Source organism: Rhamphochromis longiceps, linkage group LG10 (genome assembly GCF_057381845.1).
Source record: "Rhamphochromis longiceps isolate RC_006_pf linkage group LG10, R_longiceps_female_GT1.1, whole genome shotgun sequence".
Classification (NCBI taxonomy): Eukaryota; Metazoa; Chordata; class Actinopteri; order Cichliformes; family Cichlidae; genus Rhamphochromis; species Rhamphochromis longiceps.
Window position 1 is genome coordinate 9,000,968 of NC_140566.1, and position 23,603 is coordinate 9,024,570.

General features: G+C 41.4%; 1 protein-coding gene across 1 annotated transcript; it reads right to left on the reverse strand.

Moving 5' to 3' along the window:
- Positions 1–8,740: 8,740 nt before the first annotated feature.
- Positions 8,741–21,933, reverse strand: ywhag1 (3-monooxygenase/tryptophan 5-monooxygenase activation protein, gamma polypeptide 1). The gene is made up of 2 exons (XM_085420033.1): positions 21,670–21,933; positions 8,741–10,891 (listed from the first exon to the last, which is right to left on the reverse strand). Exons 1-2 carry the CDS (start codon positions 21,754–21,756, stop codon positions 10,235–10,237), a joined length of 744 nt encoding a protein of 247 aa, XP_085276159.1. The 5' UTR covers positions 21,757–21,933; the 3' UTR covers positions 8,741–10,234.
- Between the last annotated feature and the right edge of the window lie 1,670 nt (positions 21,934–23,603).

Genomic DNA, 23,603 nt, shown 5'->3' on the forward strand with positions numbered 1-23,603 from the left:
GTCTCTGCTGTTCATTTGTGTTTGAGTTTGTGTTGCTGTTGTGATACCTGATGCCAAACGGTTCATCCTGTGGTCACCAGTAAATGATAAATGGCCTGTATAGCGCTTTACTTAGTCCCTAAGGACCCCAAAGCATTTTACACTGGATTCAGTCATTCACCCAGTCACACACACATTCACACACATTCACACACTGGTGATGGCAAGCTACATTGTAGCCACAGCTGCCCTACAAAGGACTGTAACAATTTGATATTTAACAATAGCGCCCCCATGTGACCGTCTGATCCCTCCACACAGTAACACAGTGGACCAGGTTTCATTAAAATTGTAACACATTTTAGGTGAATAAAACATTACTTCAGCTTTTTTTTGTAGAGTACCCCCATTAGGTCAGTCACTGAAAGATTTAAATTGATAAGGACTTAGTATATTATTCATAATCTGCAGACTGTGACGATATATAAAATTCTTTTTTTTTAATGAATCACAGTAAAGTGAACTTCAGCAGACAGCACCCATATGCCCATATGTATGGAGTCAGAGTAAAAGTGATGTTGCTGTGACCTAGGTGTTATATTTACAGAGAAACGTAGCCATCTTTTTAGCTGTGCATCTGCACTGAAATGTGTCTTAATTCCCAAATTGCATAATTCCATCATACAAAAGTCTCTAATGAATAATTTATTGCCAAATGGATATATAATTGATGGAGATTTGCTCTGTTCTGTTGACTGAACAAGGTCATTTATAACCATTGCACCAGGCTTGTATCCTGCTGTGAAATGAAAATTTACCGAGCCCCCTGAAGTCAAAAAGGCAGTCAGGCATGAAGCTGCATCCATACAGGAAGAAATTCATGTAACGTGCTGACCAGATACCATTGAAAACACTGGTAATGTGAAGTAGACGGGACACTAGATACATTTCATTTAGCTTCATTTAGCTTCATTTAGCTTCAACCCTCCAACGCATAGTGAGAGCTGCAGAGAGGATCATTGGTGTCTCTCTCCCCTCCCTCCAGGACATTTACAGCACCCGTCTCACTAAAAAAGCCCTTTGCATAGCGGCTGATCCCACGCACCCAATGCAAAGCTTCTTCAAGCTGCTGCCGTCAGGGAGGAGACTGCGGAGTCTCCAGGCCAGGACCAGCAGACTGAAGGACAGCTTCATCCATCAGGCTGTCAGGAAGCTAAACTCCCTCCCGATTCTGCCCCCCTCTCCCCTCTTCTCCACCACGGTCTCACTGAACTCTGTCACACACACACACACACACTCACTCTCTGACGCACTCACTGGCCTGCTCCAGTCACTTTGTGGAGCATTGGACTGCCATTACCTCATAAGACTTTGCTGTTACACTATCTCTTACCGTACACTACTAAATCTCCATTTGCACTATTTGCCTATTTTGCACCACTATGCCTTCTTACTTGAATATTGTATATTGTATATTGCATAGCTTTTTTTTGTTATACGTAAAATTGTATTGTATTTATTTAAATTTTTACTTTTTAATTATTTTATTTGCATTTTTCTAATCACTAGGGTTTGAGAGTAACGCAATTTCTATTCTGTGTATGTCCTGTACATGTGGCAGAATTGACAAATAAAGTTGACTTGACTTGACTTGACTTGACTTCATAGGCTAATTGCTTACATACAAGTAAAACTTGGCCAACAGAAATGGAAACCAGAACGTATCCCATAGTCCGTAAGTATTTGGACGTTGGCACAGTTGTATTTTTACCCCTGTAGATCACCACTGTGGGGTTTTAAATCAATCAAGATGTGATTGAACTGCAGACTTTTAGCTAGCTTTAATAAAAATAAATAAATGAATGAATAAACTGTAAATATTAATATGGACCTGAATATATTTATAGTGTTTAAATCATAGTATTTGGTGATTGTGATCATGCCATAGTTAACTTTGAAAAACAGATTTTCTTTGACTGCTACAAACAGATTAGTACAGCCACTTCACAGCAAGAAGATTATGATCAGAAACCTCCTGAAACGCTTATTCACTTCTTAAACACTGACAGACAAGCAGTTTATATCTGGTCCCAGAATAGTTTTTGAACAGCTGTGCAAAACCCCACAAATATTAATTATATTACATCAATTAAAAGTGTACTGAATTGACTTTAAGGTTAGTTTGCAGCTTAAATACCTCAATTTAAATATTTACAATTTATATAGAATTTAATTTACTGATAAATCACATTTCATCACAATTTTGAGAGTCTCTGATTTGCATCCATTGTTCTTATATCTCCTCTCCCCGTGACATTGTCATATATGATGTGATTTGGGGTGAGACACCTTCAGCAAAACCAGTGAGAAAAGTGTCCAAATATGTGATAGAGAAGATTTAAATCACACTACATCTTAAGGGTGTAGACTCGGACATTATCTAAACAGGAAAACTGACACAGCCAGGAGTTTGGAAAAGTGTTCGCTGATGGGCTGCTTCCACTACCAGTCTTACATGCAGTTGTGTTAATGCTCATCTCTTTCCACTTGACTGTGAGTCAATGCAGAGTGAATGAAAGCTGCAGCACTACAACTAGTGACGTACAGAGTATCTAGCGGTTTTCATCACTTCTTTTTCTTCCTCCCTGTCACCTTCCAGTCATCCATGTTGTATGCAAGCTCACTAATGCACATACTAACCCAACTCTTAACTCCAAAGCTGCAGGGGATATCTATTTATAGAACACTGTGCTATGCACTAAGCCTCCAGCGTGCTGTATAATTACACAGATTTGACATCAGACATGAACTGATGTTTCTTTTTCCTATGCTATGGACACCTGCTTATCAGCTGTCTTAATCTTGTAAACTATTTCTATTTATGTTTTCTATATATTTGCATATATCCTCTTTGTATGCAGCAACATATGTCTTTGTATCTGCTACACAATGTTCTTCAACCCACTGAGTATTGCAACTTTCCCCTTCCCCGATTCACCATTTCCTTCCATTTTAAAAAAGGCTGAAATTATCCATCAATCCAGGAGCTATCCAGTTTTTCAACCAGGATAGTGCCCTATGCGAGGATATGAAGAGCTGTTAGCTTCAGGGCCGCTGACTGGACTGACAGGCTGGAGAGGGGACAGAGATGTTATTATATAATGTGTATGACACACATACTGTAAACATATTCAGTGGAGAATCTGTGCAACAAATATTACCAGAACTGTATTTCTGAATACTAACATAGTTTCTGTTAAATGCAGATGCTAGCTCTCTATAAGCCTTCCGCTCCGATAATTAATCTCACCTTATTTGTCCTGACTCCTTCCCCTCACCTCTAACCCAGTCACAGCAGATGGCTCTTCCCCCCTAAGCCTGGTTCTAGTTCTAGGTTTCTTCCTGTTGGAAGGGAGTTTTACTTTTCCACTGTAGCCAAGTACTTGCTTATATGGGATCATCTGATTGTTGGGTTTTTCTTTGTAGTATTATAGGGTCTATTACAAAGTGTCTTGAAGTAATTGTTCTTGTGATTTGGGGCTATATAAATAAAACTGAGATGAGGTGAAATGACCATGTTTGAGGTGCAGCACCCTATTTGTGACCATTTTCACCCAGTGACATCCAGCAATCCCTGTAGACAATAGCATAAAGTCAGCATAAAGTGTAGAATTGAATCTAAGCAGCTTCATCAACTTAAACAAAAAATTATTGTCTGCTACCTTTGATCTAACTGGCCACAAGTATCACAGCCTGCTCTGTACCAGTTCAGCATAGGGCATTGAACTGCCTTGTACTATATTTTCATGCAACTTTTGAATACAACACAAGATTAGTATACTTTGATTGCAGGCTGTTTCACAAAAACATAACTTAAGATAATGTTACATTTATGCTCACTTCTCTTCTGAAACTCAACTTTATTTAGATGTGTAGCATGAACACATCACAGGAATGAAAAGGAAAAGGGGAAGCATTTAGGTTTGGGATGTCATTTTCTTTTTACTAAGGAAGTATGTTCAGGCAGTTACTAGAAGTCTGACTGTCAGACTGCGACACAGTCAAAATGAACTGATTCTGCTGTAAAATGCATGACTATTGAGGTTTTTCCTTTCGTTAATACTGCCATTTAGTTGTGTAAATGTGCATGTTAGAAGTGTGTAGAGGTTTTGTGTTTTTAGATAATCTGTGTAGAGTTTTAGATCCCTCAGTTGAGTGAGTGGTACTGGCTGGGCAATTGGAGGGAAATTGATGGCCCTAAAGCCAGTCTCTACCAGATGCAGGAGAGAAAGTGGTGGTTTTTCGTTTTTGAGAAGTACTGGTCTCATCAAGAGGATCTGAGGATTCAGGAGTGATGGATGGTTAATGGCCAGGAGATGGCAGTAATGCAACAGTTTTGGATGCAAGCTGCCATTAAGCTTGACTGAAGAAGAAGATGCAGGAGAGAGGAGAGGTGAGCTGTATCACCAGAGCCATGTTATGTTGAGTTTTGTTAATTGAATTGATTTGGGGGAAGTTTTGTTAAGTTATACATTAAATTAAGTTCACTGTAAATAAATTGCTCACCTCTGAAAACCTGAAATGTCTGCATAGTCTGCTTCTCTACCACCTTCCTTGACGTTCGTGCCTGACTACCTCACAGTGGTTACCAAGCATCACTGTTGCTGTTGACCCTATAATACTACAAAGAAAAACCCAACAATCAGATGATCCCATATAAGCAAGTACTAGCCATCAGCCTCCAGGAACCACACACATCTGGTTAAAGAATATTCATTTTTCCAGTGGTTGCTAGATAATCATGTGATCAGTCATTGATCCTACATTGTCACCATGACTGCATGAAAACATTAACATGATGTGGTTAGTGGTCCATTCTGGTACATTTTAAGCCCTGGTTAGAGCCATCCTTTATAACAAAAAGCCTCTACTTGTTACTGTTAGAAGTGCTGCTAACTATGCTAAAATGTAAATGCTAAGCACATGAGTTTACTATTTTAATATTGTTAGTGTGTGAATATTATTTTAGTAGTAATACAGCTGGATATCATACAGTGGGTAGAATATTTAGAGAAAACAAAGTTTAAACTGGACGAGGAAAAAAAAAGACAAGCACCAATAGGTCACTGGCAGAATTTTTACAGTAGCTTACCAAACCTATAAGACATCAGCTTCATACAACCTACACTAAAAAGGCTGATGACGATAACTCAGTCAGTTATCATCATCACAGATGTGGCCTAATACAATGAGTTCATTATTAAGGCGTACACACTGATATGTTATTATAATAGACATATGGACCAAAGTCCAGCATTGATAAGATACAATCAAGAGTAGCACCCATGGATCACTGTAGGGTTTGGCAGCAATAAATTACTCACAACATGAATATTAGATTTACTGTAGGCCAGCATTAACAGCATAAATCATAAATATTCATGTCAAACAACTTTTCATCTTTTAAATAGCGTAGATCAGTGGTATTAGTGTAACAGCTTTGTCTTTGTAGAGTAAAAAATAAGCATCTAGACTAGTAAAATTTTGGCTCCTCCAATATCTGAGAAAATCTCTGACATAATCTTGAAAAAGAAACCAGTTCATTGCTCCTTTGTGTAGATCATGACAAGACGGGTATATAAATCATTTAATTGGGATGAAGAGTACAATAAAACTCACTCTGCACCCAGCAGTAGTCGTTTCATGCTCTAAATCTAATGTGCATTTCAGCAACAGAAAAAAAACCCCAGACTTGGTTAATGATGATCTACTAAATGAATGATCTTGTCATCAGGTGTGTGGACCTCAGATTAGTGCACTGATGAACAGATGTGGTGCTTTTTCTTCTCCATAGCAACAGTGTAGGATTTTGCCAGTGTTGATTGCCTTCTGACAAATTAACACTCACCAGCTGTTTCCAATAATTACCTCTCCCTCCCTACCCGACTGAAGATGTTAATTTGACAAATTGCCATTCTTGATTAGCACTGCTTCCCACACAGACATCGTTGGATTAATGATTAGAGTCTTTTGCAGAGACAGAAGACAGAGAAAGAATGTGATGTTCCAGCCAACTTACCTGCAGGGGGAAAAAAAATCCTGGACACAACAATGTTGCATAAATGAGCAGTTTTCTTGTTCACTCAGTGCTTTCTGAATGATTAGAAACTTATACTGACATTGGCATTATGTGTACCAATGTCTGTGGTCTTCTGCTCTTATCAGAATCAGAGAGACTTTATTTATCCCCAAGGGGCAATTAAGATACAACAGAGCAGCATGACGTTAAAGATAAGGACAGGGCATAAACGGGCAATAAGAATGAGATAATAAATACACAGAATGTACAGTATATACAGTTTTAAAATTAAAGTGACTGAATAAGTAAATAAGTAACTGTAAGTGAATAAATTGAATAAAGTGTCTGCAGTATAAAAAAAAAAAAAAAAAGAGTATAAAGTAGTTTATGTTTATGGATGTGGGAAATATCAACCACCACTATCTCTTGTTGGTTGGGACAGCAGCTTGTCTGTCTAGACCTCTAACAGAAGATCTCCCATCGGGACTTGGGGACGTCTAGTCCATATGGATGTTTTTGTAAACTATCCCAGCCACTTCGTAGTATTTCTCATTGTATGCTGTCACAGCTTGAAGGGCCTGTTCTTGTGGTGCCATGATCAGAGCCTCTGCTTCGTCCTTTAAGCGGCCTTTTTAGCCACTGGTAGCATATCTTGATATCTTCTCTTCCTCTGTGTTGATGGCACCTCCTAAGCAGAAGCTTAATTGTGTATGTTGGTTCCCTTTTTTCATCACTGTCTATCTTCACCTGCCCGAGGCATTCTTGAAGTAGCTCATCTCGTGGGGCTATCTTCCTGATGTGTTCTGAATGCTCCATTGTCATCCTGGACTTTGGTTCTAAAACTAACCCTCACTTTTTCTTTTTCCATTGCTCATAGAGCCTCAGGGTGCTGGACTTTGGATATAGACCTCTGTGCATTGTGAGGAGGTTTTGTATCTTGAAATCAGTGGCATCCATGTGGATGGCCGGCCATTCTGTGGCCGGATTATTTTTCCAGCTGGGTAACTGATGACTATTAGGGCCTGTGTTTTAATGGCTTGCATCTTTTTCCTACTGTTCAGCTAGCCTTTCAGCACCCGTATCTGGAAGTATCTGGCTGTGACTGACCTTCGTGCATCTTTATCATGATTCTCAGTGGCCTGTGGGATAGCCAAGTACTTTTGGCTCTCCTGCACATCTGCTATTCTCCCTTCTCACAACTCCACCCCTTCAGTCCAGATCACCTTCCCTCTCTTTTCAACCATTTAACCACACATATCCAGTCCAAATGAAATCCCAATGTCCTCGCTGTAGATCCTGTAGATATGTGTGTATGTGAGTCTATACTCTGGATTATTTGCAGGTCTGATTAGCATGAATTGTCTTTATCTGTAAAATAACTGGATTGATTGGTACAGTTCACATTAGATATCTGTAGTGAACCTAGACAAACACTGAGCAACATGGACTATATCACAAAAAGCCTAAAATCCAAAACAAGTAAATTTGAGAACCTTGAGAACCCAGCCTATAATTGAGGTGTCTCATTGCAGACACACCAACGTCTGTATAAAATCAGACGTTGGTGTGTCTGGGGGGAGACTTCTGCTATGCTGTGTTGTGTTTCAACCAGGATCAGTACCAGTACATCAAATACATTCTTGGAGCTGTATTCTCAGATATGTGTGGGCTACTGCATTATGTAATTTTGTAAAGATGCTGAAGTTTGAAGAGTCATTCATTAATATTATAGGCATATAGGCATCCTCAGAAATTTTCAGAGATATTCTTAAGAGTTTAGAACAAGATGCAACCAGCATCTTGTTCTAAGTTTTCAACTTTACCGTATTTAAGTGTTGACATTCTAATGACAGCAACATTGGCTAGGAAAGTGGTGCTCCAAAAGCTGAACTGCTTTCAATTAAAAGCAATGATAATGTAGCAGGAAAGTGCTGTGCACTGAGGACCATGGGTGCTGTCAACACTTGGCTGTATAGGAAGAAAACCAAAAAACCAATGAAAAAAGACCTCTAGAGACAGGCCCTGTAAATTCATCTGTCATTCTTCTTCTGCTTGTGTAATTCAGGGTTGCTGAATGGAAAATGAAGGTAACGCTAGAGTGGCCAAAACTGCAGCCACTTGAGGCTGGCTCTAGGAGAGAGTCAATCAGCATAGTTCCAAGTTAAAATGGCCAATTTAACAACAGTTATTCAGCTGGAGCTGGTAGCCGTTTGCTAGGTGTCCGCTCTGCTAGTGATTATTAATTTCTGGCTCTCTTCCACAGTGTGTCTTTTATCCTGTCTCCTTCCCCTTAAGATCCCAACCAGTCCCGGCAGATGGCTGCCTGTCTCTGAGCCTGGTTCTGATGGAGGTTTCTTCCTGTTAAAAGGGAGTTTTTCCTCCCAACTGTCGCTTGTTGGGGTTTTCTCTGTATTTTTGTAGGGTTTTGAAGCAAAAGTTATCGTGATTTGGCGCTATTTAAATGAAACTGAATTAAATTTTGGCTCAAAAAAAAAAAACCCAAAAAAAAAAACCAACCATTCTCTGTGAACTAATTTTGTTAAGCTTCCAAATATGCGGCGTCTCCTCACTGAAACATGAATCCATCGGCCTGTGTTGTGCTGGTCAGTGGCACAACATAAGCTAATTTGCCTTCTGCTTTTAGTCCCCCTTGCCAAGAATTGCATATCAACCATAGCGATGTCCGTAACAGATCAATTTATTGTTAACAATCACTGTTTTGGTATAGCGTACTTCAGCAAATAGAGTAAAGAAAACACAGATTAAAATAAGGTCTAACTAACAATCGCAATAAAAAGAAATAAATAGAAAATAATCCAATTAAGGTCTAGTAATTCCATGTTCATATGAATGCATAACATCTACAGTATAAGTTAATAAATTGAAGCTACTGTATAAATACATCACTAGCATGCACAAGATTGTATTATGGAGACTATTGGAGCAGTTATCATCTTACACTGAAGAAACAGTATAATAGGCAAGTGCATTTTCTCGACCAAGAAGAAACTGAAGACAAAGTAAATCCACAAACCTCATGTCTGCTTTTACAGCTTCCACTTTAACAGTGCATGTGCTCTCTGTCCACAGATCATGCTCTGTTCACTAATCGGGTCTGTGGTTCCAGGTGACATTTCAGATCAGACCCTGCCAATTGTTTTGAAGACGGCATTACTTAAAGGTGAAAATTGATGGTATTTTTCACTATCTCGATCAAATAGTTTCCTGACAAACAAAAGGAGCCGATAGAAGTAGTAACGACAATACTGACAATAAGAATTGGGTGTCCAAAAACAGTTAATTTATTTAATAAAGCACATCAGCACATGAGAGGGACAAGCTGCACTAAGTTTACTTTATGAATCTGTAGTTTTAGTTACAGTATGACCGTGTGACTGAGCAGGACAAATACCTGACACAAGCAAACAAATTTTTTTTGTTGTTGTTGTTTGTTATCAATAACAGAGACAACCTGCTTTTCACTCAACGACCATGGGCCCACGCAGTGCAACTAAAGATGTCAGTACGTTTTTACGCAATGAAGTTCAACACCCCCAGAAAAGCTCATCTTCATCTCCCAACCCACCTGCTTGCTCTCTCTCTTTCTCTCCCTCCCTTTCTTTCACCAAGAAAGTTTGTGACATTCAAGGTTACTCCATTTTTCCCGCTGCTCAAGCATCGAAACTGAATTTTCTATATGCTCCTCCCTCGTCGAATATAGCAAGACAGCTCAGCTTCATTTGCACAATGAGACCAGTCTCTGCCAGTGTGAAGGTATCAATACCCAATGGTCACACTGTGATCAATGGCATACCTCTTGCATCTACAAGTGTTTGGCAAATGCTGCAGAGGCTATCAAGGAGGGGGGTTCTTTCTTCTATTGTTTTTTTTTCTTTAACTGTAGGTTATTTCTGAAACTAAAATTCCTTCATCTGCCTACCTTTTTTTTCACTTTAAATCTGTGGAAAAATAAAGAACTGCAGCCGCGTCAGCAACCATCGGCTTCAATAGGCCGCCGAGGTTTCACCGCCCCCCCAACCCACCCTCCTTTGTTTTTTTTGTTTTTTTTGTTTTGTTTTACATTTCTAAGAACATTTTAACTATTATTATTATTTTTGTCATCATTTGTGAGCGCGTGTGTTTGTGTTGTTTTGGCAGAATGGGGTTCTAGACTCCTTAGTTGTTGCCCTCTCCTCCCTCGTCGTCCTGCTGGTCGCTCGTCCAGAGCGTCAAGTTGTCTCGTAGCAGCTGCATGATGAGAGTGGAGTCTTTGTAGGAGTCCTCGTTGAGGGTATCCAGCTCGGCAATGGCGTCATCGAAAGCTGTCTTGGCCAGGTGGCACGCCTGCTCTGGCGCGTTCTGGATCTCATAGTAGAAGACAGAGTAGTTAAGAGCCAGGCCCAGGCGGATGGGGTGGGTTGGCTGCATGTGCTCCTTGCTGATCTCGTGGGCCTCGCTGTAGGACTTCTCAGAGGACTCCACCACCGAGGCTCTCTTCTCCCCCGTTGCAACCTCGGCCAAGTAGCGGTAGTAGTCGCCCTTCATCTTCAGGTAGAACACTTTGCTCTCGTGCTGCGTCTCGTTGCAGTTCTTGATCAGGTAGTTGTCGAGGAGGTTGAGCACATCCTGGCAGACGGACTCCAGCTCCTTTTCTATCTTTTCCCGGTAGGCCCGCACCATCTCAATCTTCTTCTCATTGCCGTCAGCTGATGTCTTCTGCTCAATGCTGGAGATGACGCGCCAGGATGAACGCCTTGCCCCAACCACATTCTTATAGGCCACAGAGAGGAGGTTCCGCTCCTCGTTGGATAGTGCTTCATTCAGCTCTGTGACCTGGAAAAGCAAGAAGGAAAATGAGTTGATGGATTTTTTTCAAGTATATGAAGATGACTCAACAGCTGATATAATTTTAACAGTAAAAACTTGATTATTTGTTCACTTGTTAAACTAAAACAGTCACAAGATGCCCACCAACTACATCCCAATACTACAGCCGCTGCATTAGCAAATGAAACCACGCCTCCAGCATGTGACATCACCCTGTGAGGTAACTGCTCATTGGCTATCAGCAGCTCTGAAAGCTGGTTTTGTTTGGTTTTGACAGGCCTGTGTCTGGCTCGAGGATTTAATCCTTTATATCCCACAGAGACTGTGCAGCTGAGGCATCTTTACAGACCTTTCTTAAATATAAAGCCTGTTGTTACTTTCTTTTTCAGCACAGTACAGTTTCGTGAGCGTGACAAAGCAGTGACCAATCACAGTGAGCAGGCCTTCACAATGCCTGTACTGAACACCACACCGGTTACCATACAACTGATAGGACTTACATGCATACAAATAGGGAAACCTCAGACAGATTTTGTGCATTTTAACATTCATACTTGTAGAGAAATTTCTTTGGACTACTAGTGTCTTTTCTGTACCAACTTTTAAGGCAACCCATGCAAACATAGGCATTATCTTCATTTGTTGTGAATAATTTCCAATATTTCATTAAAAATACAAGTGGTCAGCCTCATAATAAAAGACAAACTTCCCAGCTGTCAAAGTAATTTTATGGGATTCATCCTCTGGGGATTAGGATTGTCTGTAGAAGGCACACAAGAACAGAAAATATCTCGTCTACACCCTGATTTGGTCGGTGTGTGAATGTAAGGTGACACACTGTTGCCACAGTGTTAAGAAATTAGCATGTGTCAACTGCATAGTAAAATGTGTTCTTCAGAGATTGCGTAAGTGTGTTTGTCAGAGTACACACAATGGGGTCTTGCTCAGCAGCACTGAAAGAGTGGAAAGCTTAACCCTTTGACCTTTGTGGTTCATCAGTCACTATAACACCTCTGTCATATGCACAACAGAACCTCCAAGCCTCGGTGAACTGTTTCCGCCTTTATGTTTACTCCCAATTTTGCTGTAAATTTTCTACCTTGTTAATCCATGAAGTAGCCATAACTCTGGGTTGAATTTTAAAAGGGAGGGTGAAGGAGCAATCTGTGATCCAATCTCCAGTTTCCATGGTGACCACAAAATCTGCTTCATTTATGAGCGCCTTTGTTTTTCGTTTATAAATTATATCTCTGTTAGAGAAACTGGCCATGAGCTGCTCATGGTGCGGATGCTGCCATGGTTGATGATGTAGTGAAAGCTACAGCATGTTAGGGATGAGTAAAAACGGTTAAAACAAAACATTAAATAATTGTTTCATGAAGGGTCAGAGGACGGCGACTGGTTTACCGAACACATTAATGCTGACCAAAGGATTCTGGACACAGCCCCATAAGCCTTCCTTTCTCCCATTAGATCAGATGAAACGGTTACAAACAAACAAACAAAACAATGTGCAGAGCACTTTAAATATCAATTTCAGTCAGCAGGGCGGATAAATATATAAAAAAAGTCTGAATTGAAGTGATGTAACTCAGCCTTGCTCAGAATAACAATAACTTTGCGTTCTATTGGCATTTCATGCGATTTTAATAATCTCTCATCCTGTTTTATTGTGCCATCATAGCATCAAGCTTTACGTTTTTATGGCAAAGCTAAACATCAGTATGCAATCGTTCCACTAGCAGAGCTTTACAGGTGTAATCTTGTTCACTAAGGAGTGTTTCTACACAGGACAAACATTACAATTGTCATAAATGAGACCTCTGTACTGTGAAAGAATGAAGACAGGGAAACAATAAAAGGACAGAGTACATAATGATCCCACTTAGAAGAACAGGAGAAAGCTTGCCCAGCCTTCTGCCCATCAGTCCTTCCTTAACACACCCTCAACACTCTTCCTCATCCCATTAATTTACAATTAGCGTATACAAGTATCTGACCAACAGTGAATGCAACCAGCAAGAGTGGGTCACTGCTGGAGCAGCAGAGAAGTCAGAAAAATAAGGCCTACTCAATCCATCTGTACAAACATGGCTGCCTTTGTTTCAGGAGGCTGCACAGTGATCAGAAAGCCCTGACGGAAGCTGGGGTGTGGGGATGACAATGGAGCTCTGTCTACCCATAAAGCTCATCAATCGCGCCTGCTCTCGTGACTGGTCCTTACACAAGGCAGTCAAAGTCCCAAACAACTGCGTGTTAATGCAAACAAAGGCCAGGCAGAACAATCGATAACTTCCTCTTTGACAGCTCTCCGTGTGGCTGTTAATATCACAGAGAGAGCTGTGGGGCCGTGAGGGTGTTGGGCCCAAGTAGAATCTGGGTTCGAACTTGAAGCTCGAACCTTCCATTTCCATTTTAATAGCTTGCAATCCCATAGATTCCCATTCTCCCTGTTACCCCATGCCTTACTTCTGTGTTTTCCTTTGCTCATTTACTCCCCCTACCTGATGTGACAACCCCCCCCCCCCCCCCCCTTCTGACCCTCTTTCAAGCAGGCAAACACAAAGGCGCCATGGACCACCTGACGTCATTGGCAGAATGAATAGGGTTAGCCAATTTAGCCACAAGTCAAGTAGCTCTTTGTTACTATGTTACTTGCATATGCTATTTTTTTCCCATAAGTATGGCTAATGTTTGTATCCAGCTATATCACACAAAAAGAATCGATCATGCAAAAGGAATAAGAAAGATGGGAATAAGAAATATGTAGGCTAGGGACTAGGATTGAGGGATGCCAAACACTAATTAATGTAATTTGGGGCTTTGTTATAGTCACAGAACGGGCAACACACAGCATAACCAAAAGTGAAGGAAAACATTGGCTTAATTGGGTACTAACACACATACACGTGCCCATTATTACAGAGTAATTGCCTATTAAATAAATATAATAATAAAATGTATCTACGGGATCAAACTGCCAGTTGTCTCAGATGTTCAAAGGTGACATTCGAGCTACAAAAGACGCATGATCATGGTGTGGAATTACTAGAGAATAATATTCCTCTTTGACAGCATTATTGGTGCAAAAAGGGCTGGCCTGTCATCTTTCTAAAGTCTTCATCCCTTTCAGGGCCATTCAGGCCCCCAACAAATAACCCGCATCAGGTTGTTGAAGCAGTAAAGACACAACTTCAATAATTCTTCTAAAAATATGACATTTGCCATCACTATGATGATGATCATCATTTGTAACCTAGACAGGTTACACATCTAGATTCCATGAATTCAGAACACACAAACACACACAGGCAGAACTCTTTCCTGGTCAGTTTTATAAATATAGGCCTGGTAACTGTGTTGCTGACTGACACTGACTCTGTCGCCATACAAGATTCATTCTACAGTATAACAGCAAAAACACGCCGGCATGATGACTATAAACACCTTCAGGTGAACAGGAACTTTGAAGGAAAACACACAGTGCTGCCCTGGTGGTGGCATGTCTCTTTAAGCACCGGGTGATGAAATGTGATCCTAGAAGTCTGGTTTGTGTAACTGGTTAATGTGTATAGAGACTTATCGGACCAAAAGGAGGCAATTTTACAACTCTGGAATGCTCTTGGAGCAATAATGGGTCTTAGAAGAAAAAAAAATTATACTACAGGTCTGGGGTAGGCGTGTCAGCGAGAGGCCTTACGATGCTCTAGCATTTTATGTCCCTGCTCTCCATTTGTCACACGTCTGTGGGGAAAAGTCGACATCAAGATAATAAGAAGCTGTTGAACTGCACACACTGGTGCTAATGTGAGAACAGCTCTGAGATGCTGTAAAATAAGCCTGATTATAGTGTATGTAGGTGGGTCCAGTGGGCGTTTTTCATAGTGCCTTTGTGACTCAACAGTGAGTCAAAAATCATTTCAGGCCATCCGTGAGTGTCCCAAGATGACTGTGGGTACGTTCATGATTGGACTGAGGTTTCGGAGTACGTTCTTACCCTCGAAAGACAAAGAATAAGAACATGACACTTTCTATGCCAAAAACCTGAAGCAAAAACTACAAAATGATGATAAACAGGAAATGGTGAGTTACAAACATTTTGTGGGCTTATAAACCCAGGATGGATGGATGTAGTGGCATACACCATACACCAGTGGTGCCATGTTACCTCTCTACTTAGATTCAACGTAAAAATTAAGCAGTGATTAAAAGCTACCACTAAGGGCTTTGGAGAAGAATTTAAAGTGTCACTAGAAGTAGGGCTGCCACAAACGATTATTTTGATAGTCGACTAGTCACCGATTATTTTTGCAATTAGTAGACTAATCAGATCATGCATCCATTGGACATAAAACGTACGGCTTATTGCACCAGTATGCGTCTGCTCTTATATAACTATCATTAGCTTACAGCTTTAAGTGTTTAAGGTATGTGCTAACTAAAAATAAAGACAAGTTGATGGTTTATTAAATTTTAATGAAATTTGCAGACTGTTTCAGTGAAGTTTAAGAAACTCCTTGCTATCTAAAATATAACGGGACACCGGAGTATATTCTCGAGCATCTCACACTTCTGATAATCAGCTGTCTGCTTGACGTTTATTCAGCTGTGTAAAAACTATAACTTTAATCTCAGCCAGACCGATTTACTCAAGAACAAATAAAATACTAAAAAAAAAGCCAAACGATAACATTTTTAAGTTATCTAAGTGACTTATATATGTTTAACCTGAGTAGCGAAAGACGGCGGTGGGTTTGAAAATGATTTGCCGGGAGTCCGGTGTTCTCATGGCCTCTAGTGAGCCTTTCCCCCGGCTAGCTATCGAGCTAGTGGGTAACAGACGTCTCCGAAAATGTCGGCGCACTTTTGAAAATATGTGGTGTCTTGATAAACTGGTTTACACAGTTACAGTCTCGCCTGAAAATATGTTAAACTTTTATTTTGTGACCCAGAAAGAATAATAAGAGTAATATTAAAACTAACTAGCTGCCGCCATTGTTGAAAACTGAGCTGGGCTGCGCTATGAATTCTGGGACAAAGCTACTTCTTCTTCTGGGTTTAATGGCAGCTGGCATCCTTGTACATGCAGTGCTGCCATCTTCTGTTTCAGTCCGTTATTACACTCTTAAATCCTACTACTTATTCCTGCGTCTTTTGTGATCTTACAAAGCTTCAAACGACGCGTCGACTATTAAATCAGTCGAAATCGTCGACGTAATCGTGACTAGTTGACTAATTGTGGCAGCCCTAACTAGAAGGCAGCATCCAGAACATAATTCACGTTTTGTCTCGAAGGGACTGGCCTTTTAAAATGGCCAGGAGGACAGATACCTCTGTGTATTTAAGGGAAAACACCTTTTGTGAAGATGGAAGTTGTAATATCATGGTTTGTTACCACTGTTTTGACAAGTCAGACTCTTTGTAATAAGTACCCAAGTACATAATAATGATAATTATGTTACTGCAAATACTGACTGTAATTAAGAGGCAAAACTAGGGGGAAAAAACTTATATATACTTTTGACCTCTGTAAGTAGATCAGACTTTTGGAATATAATTTTTGACAGCTGTGATCGAGCCACAGATCGAGGCCTAAAGGTATACCAGAAAAGCAGCGCTCTCCATCAGTTTCCCTGACAAGCCCCTTGGTCCAAATTTGTTCTTTCCATTTCTTTAACAGTCAATCAGAGCTGCTGCAACAACATAACGGTCACTTAACAGAAAATGGGGGAAAAGGAAACACAGTCAGAAAAGGCAGTTAAATAATTTTAAAAAATGCTACATAATTTTAGAATTAAATAGCTACTCTATTATACATGACTCTGGTCTCTGCCTCACCTCACCCCAACCTGTCATGGCAGATGTCTGTCCCTCTCGGCTGGAGGTTTCTTCCTGTTAAAAGGGAGTTTTTCCTTCCCACAGTTGCCAAGTGATCATAGGGGGTTGCCTAATTGTTAGGATTTTCTCTCTATTTTGTATAGTCTTTACCTTACAATTTTTAAGTGCCTTGAGGTGAATGTTGTTGCGATTTGGTGGTATATAATTGAAATTAAATTGAATGTCATTGCTATTGTTATTGTAAAGTTATAAATGATACTGAAATGCGGTAATAGTCACGTTAACCAATTGGTCTTTTTCATATATTTTGTTCTCTCTATTATCTCTGAAGAAATAGAGGAGGAGGAACCGTCACTGCCTGTATGGACCAGGCTCCTTTCATTTACAGTATATTGGTAGTTCCGTAATAACAGCCTGTCAGTTTTACATACTGTGTATTACGCTGTATTTCTGCACTCATCCTAAAGTGATCACCACCTGCAAAACAGAATGTATTTTTGCCCCCACACGATCTTTGGTTCCTCAGGATTACTTACAACTGCTGCAGGTACAGAAAATGCTGAATAGAAAACATCTGTAATTTAGCAAGCGATTGTTTCTGGGGGGAAAAATAAATAAATAAACCACAAGTCTTGACAGCTTTGCAGCCTAACCTATTTGAAGAGCTCTGTCTTGCACCTGCTGTTATTAACCATGATTTGTTTATCGAACAGCAAAAGCTTTTATAGCCATTACATATTAAACTGAGGTGCAGTGTATGGAGCAGCTGCAGCACAATACTTTTGCTAATGCACTGAATGGGGAATAATGGGCTCAGTTTATTAAGTGTGATGGAAGCCTTGGCTCTCTGTGCCATGCACTTCCTAAGACAAAGAAATAAGCTCTCCAACAGGGTGTGTTATGTTGGGGGGGGGGGGGGGGGGGGGGGGGTGTGGAGTGGAGGGAGGAGGCTTATTCAAACTAATGGGGTCAAGTCAACACAATGTACAACTACCTATGGTGACTTAGTTAAATGCGTGTGTTAAAGTGCAGCAGCTCTGGCTGCCTGCCTTCTCATAAACATATATATATGTTCATACACAGTAAACCGGCCTCTTAGCCGCTGTTGCTATGTAACTCAAACAAAAGACGGTAAGGTCTTTCAGATCAACATTGCAAATCTGCAAATAAAATGAAGAAAAAAAAAAGCCAAATATGTCCATAAACTTGAGCAACCATGACTACAAAACTTTTGGGCCAAACGGGATTGTCACCGCCCACATTTACTGAACATGACAGAAGCTGGCTCTCTAAATTAAAAAAACAGAAAGCAGAAGAAACAGAGCAAGGGAGAGAGAGCGATTGACGCCCCTTTCAGACATGGCCCCTGTTTTCATTAACCTCAAGGAGTCTGAATCTCTTTCATGTCCATCTGATCGCCGCGGACGCTTTCCTATTTAAAAGTTATGATGACAATCAAACCAATTAACATTTACTGATCACTTAGAAAGCAACACAGGGCTCAGGCTTCGTGCAGCCACATTAATAGATGTGCATGTCTTATGAGTACAGTTGCTTCCATTAACATGAACTACGGACATTTTTATACACGGTTCCTCCATTTTTGCAGGTTTTCAAATTAATTGTGCAGATGACTTAAAATGGTTCATTTTTAATACTTTAATAATCTTTTGTAGTCAGTGAATGCTTTAAGACAGAAACTACAGATTTCCCTCCCCTGAGATGCTCTACCACTGAAAAACAATCTCTGCCCCTATCACCATCATCGATCAACACCAGCGACTGGCTTTGTGCCCATGCCATAAAATTACCTCCATCATGCTGATGTGGTATGCTCCGAACTGACAGTGGTCAACTTAGAAATTTTGCCATGTCTGTTGATTGAGGCTGTATTGGACTGACTAATTACAGAATTCTCGCTCCGCAAAAAACATACAGACTTGAGTGGATGTGTGAATTAAGCTTAAGTGATCAAAGAGATGAATATTTCCCGTGTATGAAAACAGGTTAAGAAAATTATCTCAAATGTAGCATTAGTTGTGTAATCTCTATTAAGTAATCTATTAATCAATTAAAAATTAATAATTAATAACTAATATTTCTGATTAGCCACCACTGGCTAAATGTCAGTAATCTTATTGGATGATCTGATATCATCGTGTTGGTGTTGTTCCCAGATCATCATGAAAATGTTATTCCAGGTTCAACATTGCAAGTGACCAATCACATTGTTGTGACGTTATTCTTTTGCGCGCCAATCCATTCGTTCATTTATGAAATTCCAAAGTTGCAAGGACAATATCAATTCTGCTTACCGTTTATTAAAGGGTTGGTTAGGGTTAGGGTCCATTGATCGGCAGACAGAGGCGGTTTCTCGCAGCTTAAGCACAGTTTTTTGTTTCACGCCAGTTTTTCCCGAAGTCGCAAAAGTATGACGTCACAACATTCTGATTGGTCACTTGCAATGTTGATCCTGGAGCAACATTTAGGATGATGATCTGGGAACAACACCAACACGACGATATCAGATCGTGCAATGTTATCGGTGTTATGATTTAATAGTTTTATCAGTTCTGCATATTGTTCTTTGTGTGAGTCACTGTGTGGCACAGTGACAAACTTCTTTACTTCAGTGGAACAGGGGTTTTGTCACTATTACAAAACACAGGCAGAGTAACACCGGGTACTGTGTCATGTGTTTGTAGCATATGGTTATCGATGAGTACTTCAACATGACTCAAGAACTGTAATTTGTCTTGTTTTAAAGATTTTTTTTTTGTCTCGGCTATGTGAACCTGACAGGCCGCTTCCAAATAGTGTGGTAGTTCTGGATCAGGATAGCACTTATGTTAAAAAATTTAAGAAAATAGTTCCAGAGACAACATCTAGCTCCATCATTTTTGGTAGGATTTCTGAGATCCTAAAATATGTCAAATTGCTAACACAGATTTATTGTATTATCTGTGATTATCATATTTTTGTCAAATTAGGGAGACCTCATAGTTACTTTTTGTGGAGATGTTTTAGTTGGACTAATTAATGAAATAAGCTTCTCTGGATATGGTTAATTTCTTAAAAATCAACAGCTAGATCTATTGAAGTAATAACTTATTCATGTTGTAGAAAGTAGAACTGAAGCTGGGACATGCTGTTCTGTAATCAAATTTGAAGACAGTGGTGAAAACTCCCAACAGCAGCCCAGAAACCATATCATTCATTCTGGTAGGGCCCAGCTCCTTAGCTTAAAGCCTGACAAATCCTCCTGGGGACGCTCCGTCCTTCTGGTTATTTGGTTCCGTTGCCACCGGGGCGGTTGCCATGCCTGCAGTGGCAAGGGATTCCCCTCAAACGATGGGCGAGGCAGCAGACACACCCCACTGCCCAGTGGTGCAGAGAGACAGGCTGGGTGAGGGGCAGCTTGTTCTCTCACTCTCTGACTCGGCACAAATGGGAAGGGGTGGAGCCCCCCTCTCTGGCACTGCCACTACAAGCCGGTCCTGGAAAGCAGCATGCAGTACGGCCTTTAAAATACTCTGACAGCTTACTAGTTGAGTCTTGGAGATGACGACCATGAATAGAAAGCAGCTCTGTTAACTGAAAACGGCCATAACAGATGATCATGTAGAAATGATCATGTAGAAATATGACACGAGAAAACTCTTTATCTCTTATCTTAAGAGCAAAAAAAGACACTAGCCATAATCTCCATGTCCGTTATTTTAAATAAAGTAGCTCAGGTCAACCCAGCATTCACTGACTTCTATTTCTCTGTGAGATGGCTCAGACTGCCCTGATGCTGTGAGATGCACTGCCAGTGAAATGGTGCACTACGGTTGGACCTGTGCTGCATCCTGGCAGATGCTGCGGCACGCCTCTGTGTGGGGAACCTGCTGTAAGAGGTCGAGGACGCAGGGATGCGGTTGCTACAGAAGCATCGACTGAACACTGGCGCTTCCATCACGCTCACGCGAGTGTGCATTTGCTGCAATATGGCATCTACCGAATGGATGATTCTGGAAAGTCGTCCGTGCACCGACACCCACGTCTGAAAGGTGGATACACTTCTGTGCGCCCCTTCTGCGCAAATCGATTTGCGAGCAACCTTCAGCCAACATTGCCCCTTTCTCACTGCGCCAAATGTGCAGAAGAGACGGTGCCCGAGAAGGAGGGGGTAGGGTATTTCACATTAAGTCGAGGGCTCTTTATTTGGTTTAAACCGGAACACGAGCAGCCTGCGATGTCACTCTCATCATCATTGGTACCAACCCAGCTCGTTCTCTGCTCCCAGACGATATGCGTATCTGTCGATCAGGATCCCTTTGACTGTGAACCCATGATTGATTCAGACAGATGATGACTCAGTGGCTTCTTATCGCCATTCTGCGACTCATTTCTCTCTCGGTTCTTGTTACACCCGGGCAGCCCGGCCGGTTACGAAGGAGCCTGGCAAAAGGCACCGCCCCAAGATCAGACAGTCCGCATTTCAAACGACCACAATCCACTACAGCACCCATCCGATACCCCCTCCCCCGATTTACTGTAAATCACCGATTTTCACTGAGCTTCGATGTATGTGATCAATTTCACTGATATATCTGCTGTGTGAACGGTGAACACAGGGCCTCTTCAAAATGATGTAGCCCAAATCTTTTTACAGCCTGTCCCTATCATACTCACAGACGTGCATTCCTCTCAAATGCGATCTTTTATCATAAGTTTCATACACCAATTGTCCTCGGCTTGTCCACTTAAGCCCAAATGTGCTGTGACACACAGGCACAGTCCCCTGCCCCACCGTTAGGTCTGTACAGCCTTGAAACATTTATCTCTCTCACACACACACACACATACACACACACACACACAGAGAGAGAGCTTGTTGAGGTTACTTATGACAGAAAATGACAAAGAGAAAAGAAAGGTCATTACAGAGGAAGCCTACTTACCGATTTCATGCAAGCTGCCATATCATCATACCTCTCTGCCTGCTCGGCCAGCCTGGCTTTCTGCACCAGTTGCTCGCGGTCTACCATTTTAGAAAGAGGTCGTGCGTGTGAGTGTGTGGAGTGTTTCTAAACCTGCGTGTGTGTGTTTTTCGGAGCTAAAATCGTAATGTGAAAGTTTTCAGTGCAGAGTAACAGCGCCAGATCCTGTCGCTGCAGCTGCTGCCTGCTGTCTGTGTGCCTGCCGACGGGACACCCCTCCCCCTCCGAGCGCTTTTCCTCGATTGTGTCACCACCCAGAAAGGCGTGTCCTCGCAGAGTGATGTAACGACCCTGGCAGCCTGGAGAAACTGACAGTGCAGCCCGTTGCCCTACACTTGGGCTAGTCAGACTGCAAATGTGAAAAGAAGGTGATCTTTTTTTTATTAGGCAGAGTGCATCGTTGTTATGGAGCTTTCATCCCAAAAGTAGAGCTTGATTGTCAGGTAGGAGAAAGTGCAAACTACCAGTAGAACACAAAAGCAGCTATAACAAGGGCCTAATTGATCTAATTTCCCTATCTAATAGAGATGCTTTGTTTCATTATCTAAAAAGACTGATTGAAGACTCTTTGATAAGAACATGGTACACAAAAACGGGTTAAAAGGGCACCAGGGTCCTCCTTCTACATAAACTGCAGTCAAATAAGAATGTAGAGTGTGACACAGTGCAATATTTCCTCATTATATATTGTTATATTCCTATATACAGCTAATGTTCTCCATACACGTGTACAGGGTAACAGGGTTACAGGCTGTGTAACATCAGTATCTATAAAGGTGATCCCAAAAAGTTTATTTTGTTCATCTAGATATACCATTTCAGTGGGAGAAAACGTCACTCATCCAAGTGACTTCCTCAGTCTCAGCTGACTACAGGTTTCCCCAATCTTATGAGCATGCATCAAGATATAAAGGTGATCGTGTTATAGATATTCAAGTCATACCAAGATTGAAAAATCAAAAAGTCCGATTTACTGTCTTCAGGACTGACTGGCGAGTCATTTTCAGAAGTCGTCTATCTGATAAAGTAATAATAATAATGGATTGGATTTATATAGGCACCGAAAGCTCTTTACAATGCCACTATTCATTCACTCTCACACACTGGTGGAGGCAAGCTACAGTTGTAGTTGTAGCCACAGCTGCCCAGGGGCAGATTGACAGAAGCGAGGCTGCCATAACGCGCCATCAGCCCCTCTGGCCAACACCAGTAAATTAAAACTTTTTTATTTTATGTACATGTTTTTTCACAACTAAATTAATCTAATATGATTTCTAATATTAAGATACAGTTATGATCAGTTTATGTGACTACCTTATTTACCATGGATATGCCATTTCCCCAGCCCAGAGACGGAGCACCCCCAGAACCTCACACCCATCCCGGACCCACCCAGGGGCAGCCAGGCTACCAGGTCAGTAACCCACGTCCGTCAGCACAGACCCTCCCCTAGCCCCGCTGCACACAGCCACGAGGAAACCGTCACCTAAGAGCCAACAGAGCCCCTAATTGGCCATGACCGCTACCCCAGGTTGAGCCCCCCAAGGAAGATGCCTCCGGGGAACCCCCCGACGCCCTAAGCATGTCCCTACCCCCACACCAATCACAACAGTGAAGGCGGGACCAAACTATGACCCCCCACCCCCACTAGGTGATGGAGCTGATCACAGGAGCCCAGAGCAATTGATCTGATGTGGTGGCTGAGGCTGTATCAAGACTAATGTAATTTAAGATGGCGGCGCGCACAGACGCAGCGGCCCGGAGCTCCTACACTTTTGCACTTTTGGTGGTACTGTGTATTATTTCACACAGCCTGGGGTTACTTCAATACAACAGAGATGATCTACTACAACTAAGCCGTGGAGATCTTCAACTAACATCCGAGTATCTCATCC

Bases quoted from the DNA above. Each gene is read 5' to 3' on its own strand.
- ywhag1 (XM_085420033.1), bottom strand. From the start codon at position 21,756: ATGGTAGACCGCGAGCAACTGGTGCAGAAAGCCAGGCTGGCCGAGCAG. The intron at 10,892-21,669 runs GTAAGTAGGCTT...TTGCTTTTCCAG, and splicing joins TGGCAGCTTGCATGAAATCG to GTCACAGAGCTGAATGAAGC.